The 18,359-nt window shown below is 39.1% G+C and overlaps 1 protein-coding gene across 2 annotated transcripts; it reads right to left on the bottom strand.

Annotated features, from left to right (window-relative positions):
* Positions 1 to 359: 359 nt before the first annotated feature.
* Positions 360 to 15,166, bottom strand: ppm1kb (protein phosphatase, Mg2+/Mn2+ dependent 1Kb). Of its 2 annotated transcripts, XM_047365901.1 has the most exons (8): positions 15,021 to 15,160; positions 12,158 to 12,264; positions 11,733 to 12,068; positions 11,544 to 11,644; positions 5,853 to 6,018; positions 4,253 to 4,397; positions 3,551 to 3,685; positions 360 to 3,299 (listed from the first exon to the last, which is right to left on the bottom strand). In XM_047365901.1, the coding sequence occupies exons 3-8, from the start codon at positions 11,945 to 11,947 to the stop codon at positions 3,168 to 3,170; spliced, it is 894 nt and encodes a 297-aa protein (XP_047221857.1). In that variant the 5' UTR covers positions 11,948 to 12,068; positions 12,158 to 12,264; positions 15,021 to 15,160; the 3' UTR covers positions 360 to 3,167. The 2 variants fall into 2 exon arrangements, with proteins under 2 accessions (XP_047221857.1, XP_047221856.1); XM_047365900.1 differs by having other exon boundaries at positions 11,733 to 12,264; positions 15,021 to 15,166.
* Positions 15,167 to 18,359: the final 3,193 nt, after the last annotated feature.

The following is an 18,359-nucleotide window of genomic DNA, read 5'->3' as shown; positions in this document are numbered from 1 at the left end:
ATCCATTTGTTTGGTTTGTTTAACAGGACAGGTCATCATCAGTACCAGCTGAGAAGAAGCTGCCTAAAACACCCACAGACTAAGAATAAAATACTCCAATCATTTTCAGTGTAATTTGTTCTTTCAACAATATTCAAAACAGCATTTTAAGTGTACCAGCATAAGTAATGAAGCTCTTCAGTCCATTTACCAATTCTGAAATTGGTTCAACACGTTTGTTTTATAGCCTTATCTGTGTAAAAGTTTGTTTTATTCATGTGCTTATTTAATAAATTCCTCCCAGTTGGCCCCTTTTGACTGGAGTAAATTGATCCCTACTCAGCTCAGGCCCCTGCAAACAAACACTAAACAGACCAGAGCAGCAAGAAGCATTTTGATTTATTTTATGATTGACGAGCAGATCAGAGCAAACATAAAAACAAGGTAAAACAGAAAACCAGTCACAGTAACGGTTTAGCCGATGCATCACATTTAGGTCCCAGTTATGAAGGTGGGTGTGGGAGGATCCACACAGTGTTTAAAACCAAACAGTAAAACACCGAAGAACATACTACAGGCTGTGGCTGGAGGATATGTGAAAAGCAATACATCATATTTAATAATACATCACAGCCCCATCAAAAAATGTTCACAGGCACCCTGCTAACATAAAGGGTCATACAAGCTCTGCAACACTCACAGATAAAATACGAAGCAATGCGATCGATCACAAAGTGCCAACAGACACAAACAACCCATTTATATGTTGGTTTAAGTCTGCCTTCTACTGACTAAATGTTTTAGCTCACACTAGGAGGCCAGGGTCAAAACACAGCTTGCTTCTACGCTGTGACTGTTTCGCTGTAGCGCTGCATTAAAAATGCTTTTCGTTCTGTGGACCAGAGATGGCGTTCTTAGTGATTACCTGCAAGTGTGAAATATTCAGACATGTGGGATCCAAGATAAATATTACACACACATATTATATATTTATATATAATGATCTTTTTTACAGAGGTACATAAATATAACTATTTACAAACACATCCAGTCTCCATTCCTGTACCTTAAACAGACCTTTGAGCCCAAACAGCAACACAAACTGCTGCAAACATTTGAACTTGCATGACCACTTCAGAAATGTGCAGCTATTACACCGAAATCAAACTTCTCTTCTAAAACTCCAAGATTGTGCTAAATGATGCTTTCAGGGCTGCTCTGGTGACTTTTTTATTTATACAAATAACCAAATTGTGCCGTTTTGCAGTTGTTTTTGGACAGGTCGGGCTGCTTTTCTAAGAATTGAAAGCTTGGACCCTTTAAAAACAAAGTTTTTGATTTTCACTCCCTAACGGTGAAAGAAGCTAAATCATGTTCTGTGAATATTTACCATCACTTTAAAGCAGTGGCCAGAGCTCTCTGACATGGTTCTCTCAGAGCATGAACATTTAAAAAGGAGAGGATTGAAATAAATCACAGGGACTAATTCACGAAGCCTTTCGTGTGGCCCGGTTTCTTGCCTGCTGTGTTAAGGATGCAAGGTGTTACTGGCAGGAGGCGAAAGAGAAGAGATCCAGGAGTCCCTCAAATGGCTTCATGTTGATTGAATTCAAGCTGGACTGGAGGAAACTGTAATGAACTTGAACCTGAAATTAATGGGAGTTTGTCCAACTATTCAAACCGGTGATAAACTGGAGTGTGTTAGTTCAGCACCGGTTCCGTTTTCCCTCTTGGAATCAACTCTTTGAAAGACAGAAAATGTCTGAACTTGAACCTCAATAAAAAGTCAGACTGCAGGGAAACACACCAGAACATTTTCTCTCATCTTCCTTTTTAGTTTCAACACCAGAAGTCACACAGTGAATGTAGCTTAATGTAGGACAGAGAAATGCACGGCCTTTGAAATCCTGGCCTGGCCTCAAGAAGAAGAAGATGTGATTGAAGCATGTTTGTGGGTCTGATCAGAAGATCCGGTCAGCACCATTAAGGCTTCTTTTTTGAATAAACACTGTTGCTTTAAACTGCATTTATAAATTTGCGTGGTGATATTAGGACATCTGAATGAAAGAAAGTATAACAGATAAACTTTAGTTAAACCATCTTCCTGCACATTTATCATCTACAGAAGTTGAGGATACATCAAAACATTAACTGGAAGAGAGAGACGTTTCTGGACATCATCTGTGAAAAACCGGCCCGGTTCTTAACTGTACAGAACCAGTTAGGAACTGATTCGGACAATAAAACCCCTAAGAAGGATTTTTTTTGGTGGTTGGTTTTAACTGATGCAGCACAACTCATTGCAGAGAAGTTGGCGTCCAGATACAGTATCTAAAAGCCTTCTAGGAACATAGACAGCAGGCTGGTGGTGATGTTCAGACCAAAAATGTTTTGCTTATGATTACTTGGCTCCAAGTCTCCATTAACTATTCCTTCGTTTTCCCTAAGCTGCTGCAAATGTAATTAAACTAACAGTAAAGTTGGGTGAAGTTAGAAGTTTGGCTTTTCTTAAACAAAAAAAGATCTTAAAGATCTAGAAGGTGGTCAATGAAAGGTTGAAGGCCGTGTTGTAGAGAAACTGCTCTGTGCATAAAGATGCTAACATGACTGGAACAAGTTGTTTAGGTCTGTGACACTAAGCTAATTGACGGATATGGTTCATCGTTATCTTATCAGTCATTTCGTGCGTTAAAATGGTAAGTTAGGAATTTATTCCACTGATTATTAAGTATCAAAGTTTTCCCACAAGTTGTTTAACCTTGAAATGTGCTCCAAACATAAAAGATAAAACCCCCAAAATAAGTAAAATAAAGAGGAAATCTTTTTCTTCCCATTGGTTTCAATCACAAATAAAAATTAATTTGGTTTGGCCACATTTTTTCCGAGCTTGCATGTCATTATGACTTTCTACCTGCCGTTCAAACATTTCCTTGTTTTTAGCACCGCAATGTTGCTTCTTTACTTGTGTACAAAACCTTATATAACAAGGGATTATTTTATCTAGTGCACATCGTGAATTTACAGCCCCATTCTTCACAGGAGCTGCACATCAAGCTGCTCTAAACATGTTAAACCTATTAGGTATCATCGTGTGGGCAAAGTGCACTCTATGTTTATCCAGGGGTACAGCCTGTATTGCACGTTAGTGAAGTGTGCAGAAAACACCTCTTTAATTGTGGGGCTGCAGACTACGCCCAGCGGCCACTGGACACGAAGCTCCTGCTGAAGGAGAAACTGACGTCTGAACTCTTGTGTTTTCCCCAGGCACCAAACGGCACCACGATGATGGTGCTGTTGTCCTCCGTACCGTAATGAAGAGCCTGACAGAAACAAGAACCACTATTTAACAAAAGAAACATTTTAATGCTGTTTTTTTTTTTTTTTTTGTTTGAAAATATCAACAGTTTCCATAAAAATCACATAAAAGAATCAGTTTACAGACTCAACTTAAGACAAAGAGAATATCAGATAAAATCCTAATTAAATATATGGAAGTTTGCAGTTCTGGAGAGGCAGGAATGCTCTGGTAATGTACATGTTTGTGTTTCCATGTCAGGGATGTGTTTTTTACCTGGTCAGATATTCTCTGAGCTGCCTCTTTGGGGTCGTGACACTGGTTGATGACGTTGCAGATCTCCTGGCTATTCATGATGAAGTTGATGCCATCTGTGGTCAGAGCCAGGAAGGAGTCATGGACATGATGCAGCTGCAAGAAAGACAACAAAAAGTTGGTTTTTAAGATAGTTGAACAGGTCGTTTGACCAGAAAACACCAATGTTTTAGATGTACCTGTATTATAACTTTTATAATACATCTAAAACATTTGAATATTGTGAAAAGGTTCAATATTTCTTGTCTCTCATATGCCATAGGGAAACTCATTTATTACAAATATTCATTACACAGAGTCAAATAACACAAGACTGTAATTTTGATGATTCTGACTTACATAACATTAATACATTCAAATGTTTTTTTTAATTGCCATTTATGTGATATTCCATTTTTCTGAGACCAAATTTTGGATTTTCATTCTCTGTAAGCCATAATCCTCAAAATTACAAGAAATAAAGGCTTGAAATATTTCACAATATGGGATGAATCTATCTAATAGATGAGTTTCTGAAATGAGGGACCAAACAATGCAACTTTTTAAGTGATATGTAATTTTGTTTAGATATAAGACTGCTCATCTTGCCATTATCTATATCTGGAGGATCCTTTCCAAATGATCTTGTTTTCTAGTTTCCAGAAACTCTGGATCTGAACTTACCGTAACTCTTTTGGTCTCTGGCTCAGCAATGACTCCCATCTTCTTCAGGTCAAAGTCTCCGATGCTGCGAGTCATCGCCAACCTGCCGTTGACATTCGGCTGTCCGAGACTATTCCAGGTGATGAAGCCCCCGCTTTTCTTTATCCTGAACATGGCAGCCAGACGTAAGCAAAACACACGAGATGTTTTAGGCAGATGACCAAGGCCAACTTCCCCTGGTCCCTACTTGGCCCGGTTCGGTACGGCTCTGTTTGGCTTTCCCATTAGTGGATATGTGAATCTCTTCTTTCACCCTGAGTCTGACAGCAGCCACAAGGCAGCAGCTCCTCCATTGGTGTTATGTTGGTGTCACTAAAAATCACATCAAGTTACTTTTTTGGACTGTGAGACAATACCGTCCACAATGAGATGGTACTCTACTCAACGAACCAAACTGCGTGGAGCCGACCCGACCCGAGTCGAGCAGAGTGGGGACTAGTGGAAAACGAGCATTAGATGTAAGATCTTCACCACAACTACTGGAGGAATCCATCCAGAAATAAAGACAAAAAATTGTTGAAGATTTGATTTAGTTTTAGCTGTCTTTGTTTTTTAAAACGTTTCTTTCTGTGCAGTAATTTATTAACCCAAAACAACCGATCAGAGCTGTCTTTCTCAAAGAGAAGCCTGATAGAAAACATGTCATCAATCAACAACCAGACAAGCGTAGTTAGAGGCTTGTAGAGGAACAGAACTATTTTATGCACAACTGACTAAACTTAACTGCTTTTTTGTTTATTAAAATTGGAAAAAGTGACTTTATGTAGACCCAATTTAAAATAATTTTCCAATAGGGTGGTACAATTTCAGAAAAATATATTTTTTGTGATATTACTGCTGAAAATTTCAACAACACCACCATCTATAGTCAACCTTCATTTCTGGGAGACTTCCCTTTCGTTACAATGACACAACGTGACAATGAGTCTTACAATCTCAGCCACGAGGAAACACACGTGTTGCAGGAAGCCAACAGTTCATTCAACTGCGGTAGATATGGAGGGTGTGAACGCGTCACACTTGACAGATTTTGGCTGAAATTCCTCGCACTGATACTGGGACGACAACTGCAACTAGATATATCGTGCAGCTCTGGTTTCCAAACTATTCTTAGTTGACTTTTAATGACATTTTTTAAACAACCACAGGAGTTTGTGCAGAAGGATTTACGTCTTACCTTCAAGTGTCACTGTGGGGCTTTCTGTCAACTTAATACAACTTAGCAAATGCAAACCGTTATTTGTTGGCCTCCTTAAATAAATTCTACTTCAAGAGATATTCCCATGATTTGTGAGGTTTCCAGAACTAAAATTATTCTTCTATTTGGTCCATGTTGCATGTCCTGTTCTTGATATTAATGTGACCAAAATCCAAAAAAGGGAAGGGTACATTTTCCATACAAGGTCAACAAAACCAAACAAAGTGATTTCTTGTTTCTACAGGTCTGGCAATAATCAGGCGTTGGTGTGGCAAGTAAAACTGAACCAAAAAACTAAATTAATCACACAGTTAATTATTGATTTACCAAGGTGGGCAATTATGTTTTTACATAGAGACTTACCTGTCTTTCTCGTCCTTTCTTTCAGGGGTGTGGTCAACAGTCAGTTTAAGAGCCTTGCCTTTGCGGCACAACATGGCGCGACTGTCCCCCACGCTGGCGACCACCAGCTCGATGCCGTCCCTCAGCAGGGCCACAGTGGCGGTGGTTCCTGCGTTAATTCCTGGCCCTACAAAGACAAAAAAGGAACCGTCAGAAGTAGAACAAGGCCTGTAGAAGGTCAACAATCACATGGTGTATCTCACATCCACAAAGCACAACATAAACAAACGAGTAGAAGTTACTTTAGACTCGGAGCAAACTACAGTTTACACAGTAGACGACACAGGATGTAATCATACATGCAGGTAGAACTGTGTTGCAGCACAACGTTGAGATCCGGAGCAAATTTCATAGAAGTTTAATGTAAAAATAAACCTTAAAACAAATGACACACAAGATGTTTAAGTGTTCAGTCTTATATAACAACACACAAGCTAATCGAAAAGGTCTAAATAATCATTGAAGACTTATATTTTTTTGCTGCCCAAAAACAACAGAGTTGTAAAGAAAAAAGACAACAGAAAATGTCAAAGTGAATCGTTTCTAAACATTAACTAGTTGTTATAAAGGGCAAAGAGTTTAGCAAAGCCTGGAAAAATGTGCAACTATACAACAGCAATGTTTAGTACCTTAAGGTAAAATTATTTTAATTTAGACAATCAGTCTCTCAAATGAATGAAATGACTGATGAATGTGAGATCTTACAGCAGCCTCCACAGTTACTGGCACCCCTGGAAAAGATGTGCAAACCTACAGCAACTCCTATTATTCAGATCAATGTAAAACAGGACAGCATTGTCATGAAAGTCTGATGGATTTAATGTATGTATGTACTGAAGCTTTCCATTGCATTTTCTTTCCTGTTTAGACTTCTGTTGTAAACTGATTGTGGTTTTGGCGAATTCCCCTACAGGGACAATAATAAAGTGATATTGATCCACTTTTAATTGGCATTTCTTTCTTTTTATATATTTTATTTTTAGTGAAGGACAAATGAAAAGAAGACGATCCCCATTTCAATGTTAGAAGTTTCCAAAGTTTTTAAACAGTTCGTGTGGTATCTAAAAAAAATAAAAGACAGAGACTGAAGGCAAGTACACAAATATAAGCAAATAAATAATAACCATACATTAATGGGTGTCTGTTCATTTTCAGTTGGAGGATGTAGATCTAGTGTCCATGAAGATTTCTCAGTATTATCTAGTTTTAGTCTTAGTGTAAATGTAAGGCTCTCAACTATCAGTCCTCCGTTTCTGGGTAATTACCCTTTTTACTAGCAGCTAAAATAATCCTGAATATATACCTTCTGCTGGTTCCTTTAACACCACCTGAGAGTTTTCCCAAAAATATAGGGGATCCCTGGTCCCAATAACCTCCTCAACCCATTTTCTTAATTCCAGTACAGAGTTTCAGACAAATCCAGAAGACACGATGCTTCTCTGCTTTTTCCGAGCCACATGCCCTCCAGCACGAGTTATCTACCTTTGAGCTCCTCTGGGCAAAAAAAAGACTCGCACTACATTTCCCAAGAAAATGATTCCCTCCATATCAATGAGAAGGTACATTTCCAACAGTTAACTGGTTCTCTAATTTTAAATACGACTCTTTCCGCTTGTTCCCATTTCGTAGCAGCTCTGTTTTAGTAATAATATTCTTTTCTGTATATGAATCTGTAATTCTTGGTTTATTTGGTCTTTAATTCCTTTTATTTTCTGCGTAGTTTCTGGGTCTATATTGTTTTTATGTTTTTCTTTACAAGCATCCCACAGTATTGCAAGGGAGACTTCGTCAAGATCATTTTCCTGTATTTAACAATAATTAGGACTAAAATAACACGTCAGGTTGGAGTGTTGATCTCCTTTAGTCGGGAGAGGACTACAAGAAGATAGCTACTCACCTAAACTTCTCCAGATCTGCAGTCAGAGCATTAATTAAAATGTTTAAAACAACTGAAACTGTGACAAACAAGGCTGGTTGAGGACAAACGAACAACGTGCCATAAAAGCACGATAAGGAGGATGGCAAAGGAGATAAACAGAAACTCACTGTTAGAGAACTGCAGCAACGGGTGGCATCTTGGGGACATCAAGCCTCTCTAACATTCATCAGATACCATCTAGATGCCAACTGGTTGGTTAGGAAGCATGCCAGGAAAAAGCCTTTTGTCCTTCAATCACATATGTAAACATGGAATGGACTTTAAACGCCACCAGAGTTCGACAAAGAGCTGCTGTATTATCTTTTATTGGTTTATAAATCCATTTCCAATAAAGGTTAGATATCAGTGTAATACTGCGTTAGAAGATGAATTTATGTCAGGCTTTTTACCAGCGGTGTCTGCAAGTGTAGAGTGTGCTGTATTTCAAACATTCTGCCGTTATTGGAGGTCTTTCACTAAGAAGATACTGAACATCTCATACAGCTGGTCAAACAGATGCATTGTCTCACAGGAAGCATACACTTGGTAAGAGAAGAGAAAGAAAGAGGATTTAGAGAAAGATAGGGAACCTTCCAGTAGTCCAGGATTTAGGACCCGCTGGACTCTCCAATATCTATCCTCTCGTCATCCACACTGGTACCAAGGGCCTCCAGCTCTGAGCTGGGTCAGCAGCTGCCGTAGATAACATGCACACACACACACACAGGCATATTGGGACATTTCACACAGCGTGGCCCGAAATCAGGCCACATAACACGTTTACTAGCTTTTACAGTAAGACAGAATCTTACTCTCTAACTGCATGATAACTGAAAAAAGAAAACAATATGAAGAGTTTCACTGAGACAAATGTGTAAATTATAGTATTTTGAGAAATCATGTTTTGCACTGTATGATTTAAGACCCACTGTTTTCAGTACTAAATTATCTCTTGTGTGACCCCCCCCCCATCCCCAAGCCATATTCACATACACATGGAGGGCTGAGGCCTACCCACACCTTGCTTCTTTTCCATTTCAGAAATTCTGCTGTTTACTACTTTGGTTTGGATCATGATTCTGTTCATGAGTTTGGGCCAAGCACCAGCTGACCTGCCACCTGACCTCAGAATACTTTGGTATACGGTTGAGTTTATGATGACTCAGCAGCAGGTTTGGAGACCTTAGCTATACTGCCACATTTGTCTTAGACAGAAAAGAGCTTGTCATGAAATTTACTTTCGAATGAAGCACGCCATGGCATTGAGACACATTTGCTGCAACATCTAACTCCTGGGAATATTGTCAGCTATCTGATATATTTCCCTCACTTTCTTCCTGTAGAATAATGGGAAACTTAATTTTTGTCTGCCAGCAACTTTTGCTGCTGAACCTCTATAATCCTCTGCTGTCAGAGAGACATTCACAAGCGCTAATGATCAGTTCATTAAGTGGATTTTCTCTGCTGCAACTGGCTGCAACTGAGTTTTTTCATTTAGATTTTGTCAGGATTAACACAACGTAATACTTCACATACTGATGTTTAACAGAGGTTGTATTCACTAAAGACCTGTTCAGGACCAGTTTAATCTGTCTAACTCTGATAAACAGATGAGTAACAAATTAAAAGAAAATAACAGCACAAATCAAAGAAAAACACACCATTAATAACTTTATAAGGGATCAACTATGCTTGTTGAAATAAGCTCTAACAGATGAGTCGGGGATATTTCTGCATATTGTTTAATGGTTGAGTTTTTGCAAGTCCATTTTTATTGATAGAGAGTGAAAATGACTACATTATTCACACTTTTCAGGTCTTAAGGGCCTTCAAAGGGTTAACATCTAGTGACTGCAGCATAACACACATTTACTTGCCTATCTACGTGTTTGAGAGCCATGTCATATGTACTAAAGCTCTATTGTTTCCTCCATTTGTAGCTCGTTTATCATTTGAGAAACTTTGGATGAAAAGGCAGACCTTTAACCGAATCTGCTCAGGTCATGTCAGTGGGGAAATCCAAAGCCTCAATGCCTACACAGGATAATTACATTTGGTTTAAACATACAGGTCCTTCTCAAAATATTAGCATATTGTGATAAAGTTCATTATTTTCCATAATGTCATGATGAAAATGTAACATTCATATATTTTAGATTCATTGCACACTAACTGAAATATTTCAGGTCTTTTATTGTCTTAATACGGATGATTTTGGCATACAGCTTATGAAAACCCAAAATTCCTATCTCACAAAATTAGCATATCATTAAAAGGGTCTCTAAACGAGCTATGAAACTAATCATCTGAATCAACGAGTTAACTCTAAACACCTGCAAAAGATTCCTGAGGCCTTTAAAACTCCCAGCCTGGTTCATCACTCAAAACCCCAATCATGGGTAAGACTGCCGACCTGACTGCTGTCCAGAAGGCCACTATTGACACCCTCAAGCAAGAGGGTAAGACACAGAAAGACATTTCTGAACGAATAGGCTGTTCCCAGAGTGCTGTATCAAGGCACCTCAGTGGGAAGTCTGTGGAAAGGAAAAAGTGTGGCAGAAAACGCTGCACAACGAGAAGAGGTGACTGGACCCTGAGGAAGATTGTGGAGAAGGGCCGATTCCAGACCTTGGGGGACCTGCGGAAGCAGTGGACTGAGTCTGGAATAGAAACATCCAGAGCCACCGTGCACAGGCGTGTGCAGGAAATGGGCTACAGGTGCCGCATTCCCCAGACCTGGGCTACAGAGAAGCAGCACTGGACTGTTGCTCAGTGGTCCAAAGTACTTTTTTCGGATGAAAGCAAATTCTGCATGTCATTCAGAAATCAAGGTGCCAGAGTCTGGAGGAAGACTGGGGAGAAGGAAATGCCAAAATGCCAGAAGTCCAGTGTCAAGTACCTACAGTCAGTGATGGTCTGGGGTGCCGTGTCAGCTGCTGGTGTTGGTCCACTGTGTTTTATCAAGGGCAGGGTCAATGCAGCTAGCTATCAGGAGATTTTGGAGCACTTCATGCTTCCATTCTGCTGAAAAGCTTTATGGAGATGAAGATTTCATTTTTCAGCACGACCTGGCACCTGCTCACAGTGCCAAAACCACTGGTAAATGGTTTACTGACCATGGTATCACTGTGCTCAATTGGCTTGCCAACTCTCCTGACCTGAACCCCATAGAGAATCTGTGGGATATTGTGAAGAGAACGTTGAGAGACTCAAGACCCAACACTCTGGATGAGCTAAAGGCCGCTATCGAAGCATCCTGGGCCTCCATAAGACCTCAGCAGTGCCACAGGCTGATTGCCTCCATGCCACGCCGCATTGAAGCAGTCATTTCTGTCAAAGGATTCCCGACCAAGTATTGAGTGCATAACTGTACATGATTATTTGAAGGTTGACGTTTTTTGTATTAAAAACACTTTTCTTTTATTGGTCGGATGAAATATGCTAATTTTGTGAGATAGGAATTTTGGGTTTTCATGAGCTGTATGCCAAAATCATCCGTATTAAGACAATAAAAGACCTGAAATATTTCAGTTAGTGTGCAATGAATCTAAAATATATGAATGTTAAATTTTCCTCATTACATTATGGAAAATAATGAACTTTATCACAATATGCTAATATTTTGAGAAGGACCTGTAGGAGGAGGAAAACAATATGTTCTATATTTAAAAATAGAAAAGTGTTTAAGTACAGTATACACAATTCTTAGGTGATATTCAAATAAAAGTACCTACCGTTTGGACAGAAGTGCAAGTGCCTAGCAAAAGCTTTGTCTACTTCAAGGAAGGCTTTTGTTAAAACCAATTCAAGATTGTCTTCTTCTGCCAGAATGTCCCTGAAATAAGATCAGAATTATTAGCAGCTGGACGTTAAAGTCTTTATTTCCCAGACAGACATGAAAAGTATGTGTACAATTCGCTTACTTGATGAATTTCTCCATGTATTTTTCACAGAAGTCAGCTGCTTCTGCTCCACCGTGCCCATCAAACAAAGCAAAGTACAGGATGTTGTCAGACATTTGGGAGACCTGGAACCGGTCCTCATTCTCCTTGCGCTGACCAATTAGGGAAACACACCCTATCTTAGATAAGCTAACTTTGGGAATGGGTTTGCCATAACGAATGCTCGGGGGGAGCATGATGGGCTCATCAATACGATCATCCCAAATGCCAAAGGAATCCCAGGTTGTAAGGTGGCCACTACTGTCTGTGTCAAAGCGTGTGTTGCTGTATCGCCTCCCAGAAGGTCCATAAAGTTGTCTGCAGAGGAATGGGAACTCTGTTTTGTTGCTATCAAGCTGAAAGGGCAGTTGATCAATAGCCTTCTGTAACAGACCACTACAACTGACTTTAGAACCACTGCACCTGGCCAGGCGCACAAGGCAGGAAGCTGACATCCCCTTGAAGACACTCACAGAGGGCGGACCAGATGCAGAGGTAAAGAAATGTTCAAACACTGAAGAGAAATAAGCACAATTAAACATTTTAATTAGGATCGTTATAACCAAAACGTCCATAACATCGGTATAACCCTTTTCAGGATAAAAAAAAAAAATTCATCTCACCGTGTCATTGAAGACATCTGGTATTTACAATTTGTATCATAAACACCAACACAACAAGAGTTCTTTGAACTACATTACCAATTTAGGAAAGAATAAATATATAAAAACTGTTAAGCCACAAGCAAGCAGACCTCCAGGAAAGAAAACACAAAATCTTGGGCAAGAAAATACTACTGCTAAGGACGGAAACTCAACAAACTCGCCTTTACCATATGGAGCAAAAACAAAGTAAAATAAAGGAATGAAAGTGTGTGAATAGGGGACACGAACAATTCAATTCAATTCAGTTTATTTCTATAGCGCCAATTCACAACACATGTTGTCTCAAGGCACTTCACAAAAGTCAGGTTCATACATTCCAATTAATCCTAATCATTGAACAGTTCAGTCAGATTCAGTTATTTATTCAAATTGGTTAAAAAGTTTTTCTATCTATGGAAACCCAGCAGATTGCATCCAGTCAGTGACTTGCAGCATTCACTCCTCCTGGATGAGCATGTAGAGACAGTGGACAGTCACTGGTGTTGACTTTGCAGCAATCCCTCATACTGAGCATGCATGTAGCGACAGTGGAGAGGAAAAACTCCCTTTTAACAGGAAGAAACCTCCAGCAGAACCAGAACCAGGCTCAGTGTGAGCGGCCATCTGCCACGACTGACTGGGGGTTTGAGAGAACAGAGCAGAGACACAAAAAGAACAAAGAAGCACTGATCCAGGAGTACTTTCTATGGGAAGGAAAAGTAAATGTTAATGGATGTAACTCCTTTAGTCATTTCATCTAGAAAGAAAGAACAGATAAACTCTGAGCCAGTTTTCAAGGTTAGAGTCTGAAAGATAGAACATAGAGTTAGTCACAGTAGAAGCTCAGTCAGTAGCCATGTCTAGGAGAGAGAAAGGGTTAAACACTAAAAGACAGGGCCATGTGGATCATCTGTAGAAGGTGAGCATTAAGTTGTTGTCAGCAGAAGCTCGGACGATTCCCCTCTCCAGAAAGGTGTCACAGGTAGACACAGAGCCAGGCCAGGTGTAGCTTCTAGGAAGAGAAAAGAGAGAACAAAGTTAAAAGCTGAAATAACAGCAAATAATGTAAAATTGGAGAGTAGTGTGAGAATGTAGCAAAGAGGGTGAAAGTGGTCATTATGTCCTCCAGCAGCCTAAATCTATAGCAGCATAACTACAGAGATAGTTTCAGTTCAGATTATTTAGTTAAATGGTGCTTATTTACAACAATGTCGCCTCGAGGAACCCCACAAAGGGTCCCACTGATGGTCATTGTTATACTAAAAACCACAAGGATTGGGATACCTCCCTCTGTCAGACTGATTATAACCATTGGAAAAGAGAAGGGGTCATACAGGTAGCAGAAATGGAGGGTGTGTTTGCACCTAAACCATAACACCAGGTTATGAGCAGTGTAAATAATTGACTCAAATTATCTCAAAACATTCCTGCAGCCATGAAATCCCAAGGTGCTCTTTAAATGACAAGGAGAGCAAGCAGTGGTGAAAATTATGAAATGATGTCGTTACATCATGTTTGATTTAAGGTGATTTACTTTTTCAGGAAGTTTGCTTGTGTGTTGTTGCTCTTTGTTTACAAATGCATTTTAAATTTAACATTTACATTCAGGAGCTCCTTTCATTCAAAGCAAGTAACGGCCCAGGAAAAACAAGTCTTAGTAAATACTCCTGGCATGAATATGTTAATTGAGGGGTCCAGTTAACTGACAGAATCGGGTTAAATTGTACCAGGTTCTTACTGGTTTGCATTCTTAATTTATTTTTATTAGATGCTTTATTAACTTCCTGTAAAATGGAGCAGGGAAACTGGGATCTCCCACTACGCTGATTGGTAATATTTATGGTATTAGGGTGTACTACCCAAATGCTGGAGAGGATATTTTTTATGTAAATCTGAATTTTGTTGTATTTATTAGAATTAACACAGGAGACACTCTAAACTACAACATTACCGCCTGGAAACTAAATGATCTAAACAAGATTCAACAACGTCCTTTCTAGAATGACCGTCTTTAAATGACGCAGACATCCCACTGTTGTTAAATACAACGCTGAAGCTGTACTTTACCATCTACTACAGTCAGACAGCTCAAAGCTGGACACAAAACCACAATAACAACAGATTCCTTTACCCAACGTACGACTTGTCAAACCTGTATTCGTAAAACATTTTAAAAAAATTGCTATTTATTAACTTTCGCGAACAGAACAAAAACAACACAAAACATAAACGTTGTTTTAGAGAACATAGAAGTGTGAATTTAGTCTAGGTTTTAATATTTTAGATTTTCAACCCTAGCCGAGATTCCTTACTCAATTTAAGTGAGAAGCTAGCTTTATCGGCATGCTAGCTGCTAACATTTGCAGTACAAATCTGGCATAAGCATTATAAGATAATTGCATTACTTCATGCGTTCGATAAACAAATAACATGCTCTAAACATAACAACAAATAAACTCTAAACCAATAAGACACGTCAGTAAAAAGGTCGCTCGTCTTTTTCAGTCTTGTGCATTAGCTAGTTAGCAAGCAATCTAAGTGGCTACCTTTAGCTTGAGAGAAGCAGTTTACATAAGCATAGCAACACCAACCTACTGAGCTTTCTGTTGTGTGTTTAAAGTCATACCTTGGATCTATTAAAACAATAACTGTAGACCTGAATCCTTTCTACTTCCCGAAGAGCGACTGAATGCAAACGAGTGAAAACCTCCGCCCTCCTCTTGGTGTTATCAAACAAGGCCTCTTCTTCTTCTTCTTCTTTTTGAGATTTTTTTCGGCGGGTGGCATCAAACGTCGCCATCTACTGTGTCTGGGACAGAGTACAAGGCCTCTTATGTGACCAATCAGCGTTTATCTCGTTTCACGCCCCGCACACAGCGCTTTCAATTGGCCCAGTAAGTTATGACTGACAGAGAATTGCACCAATCAATACGCCCCGTCTGGTGTCTGCCGTAGAAAGTAAAAAAAAAAAAAGAAGGGCTTTATGACCTGGTCGAATAAATATCTGAGTTTATGTGAGAGTAAAAGGAAAAATAACACTTATTTAGCCTAGTTATTTCCATTTATCTGCCTGTATTTTATTAACAGTGAGAATGTTGACCAGCCCCTTTGTTTATCACCCACAACTGCTTCAGTATTTTGAGACTTGACTGTTTACTTAAATTTTCTTTTAGCCCTGAAAGAATTTAGGGTTAAAGGGAGAATAATCCAAACCTATTCATGCATTGTTCTTTTACTGGGCAAACTGCCCTCCAGTTTTAAGCTTTTCCAGAAGACAGACATGTCTTCTGGAAAAGCTGGCACCCCTAATAAAGATGTGTGAAAAGTCGTAAAATAAACTCATCTTCTATTGCAGTAGGTTAATGCCATGAAATGACACAGAGGCTACATTTTCTTATTGTTCTTTTAGCCACCGACTATGAGTCTGGGCAAGGAGACTTATTTCTTTACCACGACACAGATTAAGCAGGATTGTAAAGGAGGTACATATAAATTCTTCATAGATGACTTTTAGAGAACTGTAGCAAAGAGTGGCATATTGAGATAACCAAATCTTCATTCCAAACATTAGACAGTATCTACATGTCAACTGGTTGTTTGACAGCCATGCAAGGAATACTTTCTGCATGTGAAGTTTACTCAACTGTTACCATGTGCTTCTCAACAACGGTGGGTCTCTTGTGAAAAAAGGATAATAATGTGCAAAAGCAGCTCATACTCCCTGTTAAGTATGGTGGAGAATCTGAGATGCAATAGGCATGTTTCCCTTTCAATTCCTTGTTAAGGAGCACAGCATGATGAACCAGGGATTTTATATTAAGATCTGGTGACTTTGGACTTAAAACTGAAAATGGGTCATCACTTGGTCTTTCAACAGGATACAGATCAAAACATCAACAACAAGTCATCTATCTTAAGTACATCTTCCCCTTACAGCTTCGCAGTCTCCCTCTCATTGACACACATTAAACTGACTCTAATTAATCTTCTCACCCGAGCATACTTTTATCATTGTAGGTTCTGTTCTGCCTGCTCCCTACTCTCACCACACATCACAATGTAATCTGCAAACATCAAACTCTGTGGAGATTCTTGATTGACCTCAGAGCTGAAATTGAAACATATATTGTGATGCATCTCAGAATGTGGCTTAAAATGTATTTATACAACTAACATGTACACAACATAACTCAATTTCTTGTGAAATAATATTCCGGTAATTAAAGGAAGTTTATTAGACTATGTACTGAAATTTCAAAATGAGATGAAGAATCTTATTAGTAAGAAGTATGTCAGGGTGTCCTCCTCTTGTTCTTCCCGTTCCTTCACAACCCAACCTCAGACAAGTGGAAGACAATAAAGGGATGGATGGACGGTTTTTAAAACTATCCAGTCCATATTCATTGTATTACTTTGTATTTCAAGTGTTTGTCATGTATTTGTATTGATTGTTGTTGTATTTTATTGCCACAGTACAATAATGTGAAATAAACCTAATCTGAACAGAAATTCTGCCTCTAGCTTGTAGACATGGAACCTATATTGGTGGAAAACAGGTTTAAAATTGGCCCCATATTGAATTGTCCACTGGTTACATGATGTCCTTGTGTTGATTTGCTCATATACATAGCTTTAAAACATAAGGCTACCATCATCATGCTTCATATATGGACTCTAAATGTCAGTCAGTCACTCATTTTCTATGCTTCTTCCGTAATGGGTCGTGGGGAAGCTGGTGCCTATCTCCAGCAGTCCATGGGCGGGAGGCGGGGTACACCCTGGACAAGTTGCCAGTTGTTGTGGAATTTTCTTATCAAAGTGGGTAGAAGTTGACTCATAACAAGAGAAAATCCGGACTTTGTCTTTATAAGTTTTATTCAAAGGCATTCAGCGTTTGAATGACTCTGTCACCGAGCAAGTCAGTTGAAACAGAGCCCCGATCAACATTTACACACAGTATTTATACCAGAACATGACAGTGTTATCTCAACTGCAAAGAGTCTGTGTTTTATGACCCAAACCCTTCTTGAGTTCAAAGGTGACAAGGTTATCTAGGAACAGACCTAACTGCCCTTCCTGACATTGTCCTAAAGATGGGTCTGAACCATTAAACTTCTGATAATGGCTTTTACAGCTTCTTCCTCTAACACAGATGTTCTGAGGAGTAAAAAAGGTTATACACTGTGAAAATGCTTACTGCAAGAATTTCCATCACACTCCCTTCTTCTGATTACAAGATAATCACAACTAAAGGAAAATTCTTCAAAACCATCACCCCTCTCAGCTAACAGATAATCCAAAGCCATTCTAGTTTGCAAACTCATAGTTCTTATAGCCTGCTGCTCCGTAGTTAGAACAGTGAAACCTTCCTCAGATAAAGCAGTAAGATTAAAAGTTAACACAAAAGGATCTGGAGCCAAAGATCATGAAATAGTATAAGGATCAGTTCTGATAGGACATGACTCAAATTTATGTCTGTTGATTAAAGCACATAAAACAGATATAATAGCTTCGCAACCTACTGTCTTCCCAAGGAAATAAAGTGTGCTTTCCTCCTGTGTAATACAAATATCTGGATCTTTAATCGGATTTTTATTACCCCGAAATCTATAAAGAGTTCCTGTAGACGCACATGTTAAATTAGTCTCACTAGAAAATCTACTAACATTTCTGCTTTTTCTTACAGTATAATTCCTCACCCAAGGAAAAATGACCTCCACCAACCGGTTATCTGGAAAGAAAGTAGCTAGGGTATAAGCAGTATCAATAGGAACTGGTACCAAAAATGGTTGATCATTAATAGCACGTGAAATCAAACAACAAACATAGCAACCATCATTTCTTATCTTCCTCACAGTTTGATGCATTAGTTGCCACCAAACATTATCAGTATGATCATAGTAGTCAGAAAAGTGATGAATCTCTCTTTGAATCTGCTGATGAGTATTATTAGTCAGATTAACCA

This window comes from Girardinichthys multiradiatus, chromosome 5, assembly GCF_021462225.1.
Source record: "Girardinichthys multiradiatus isolate DD_20200921_A chromosome 5, DD_fGirMul_XY1, whole genome shotgun sequence".
NCBI lineage: Eukaryota > Metazoa > Chordata > Actinopteri > Cyprinodontiformes > Goodeidae > Girardinichthys > Girardinichthys multiradiatus.
Note: the sequence above shows the minus strand (reverse complement) of the source record. Positions and strands in the feature narration are given on the sequence as shown.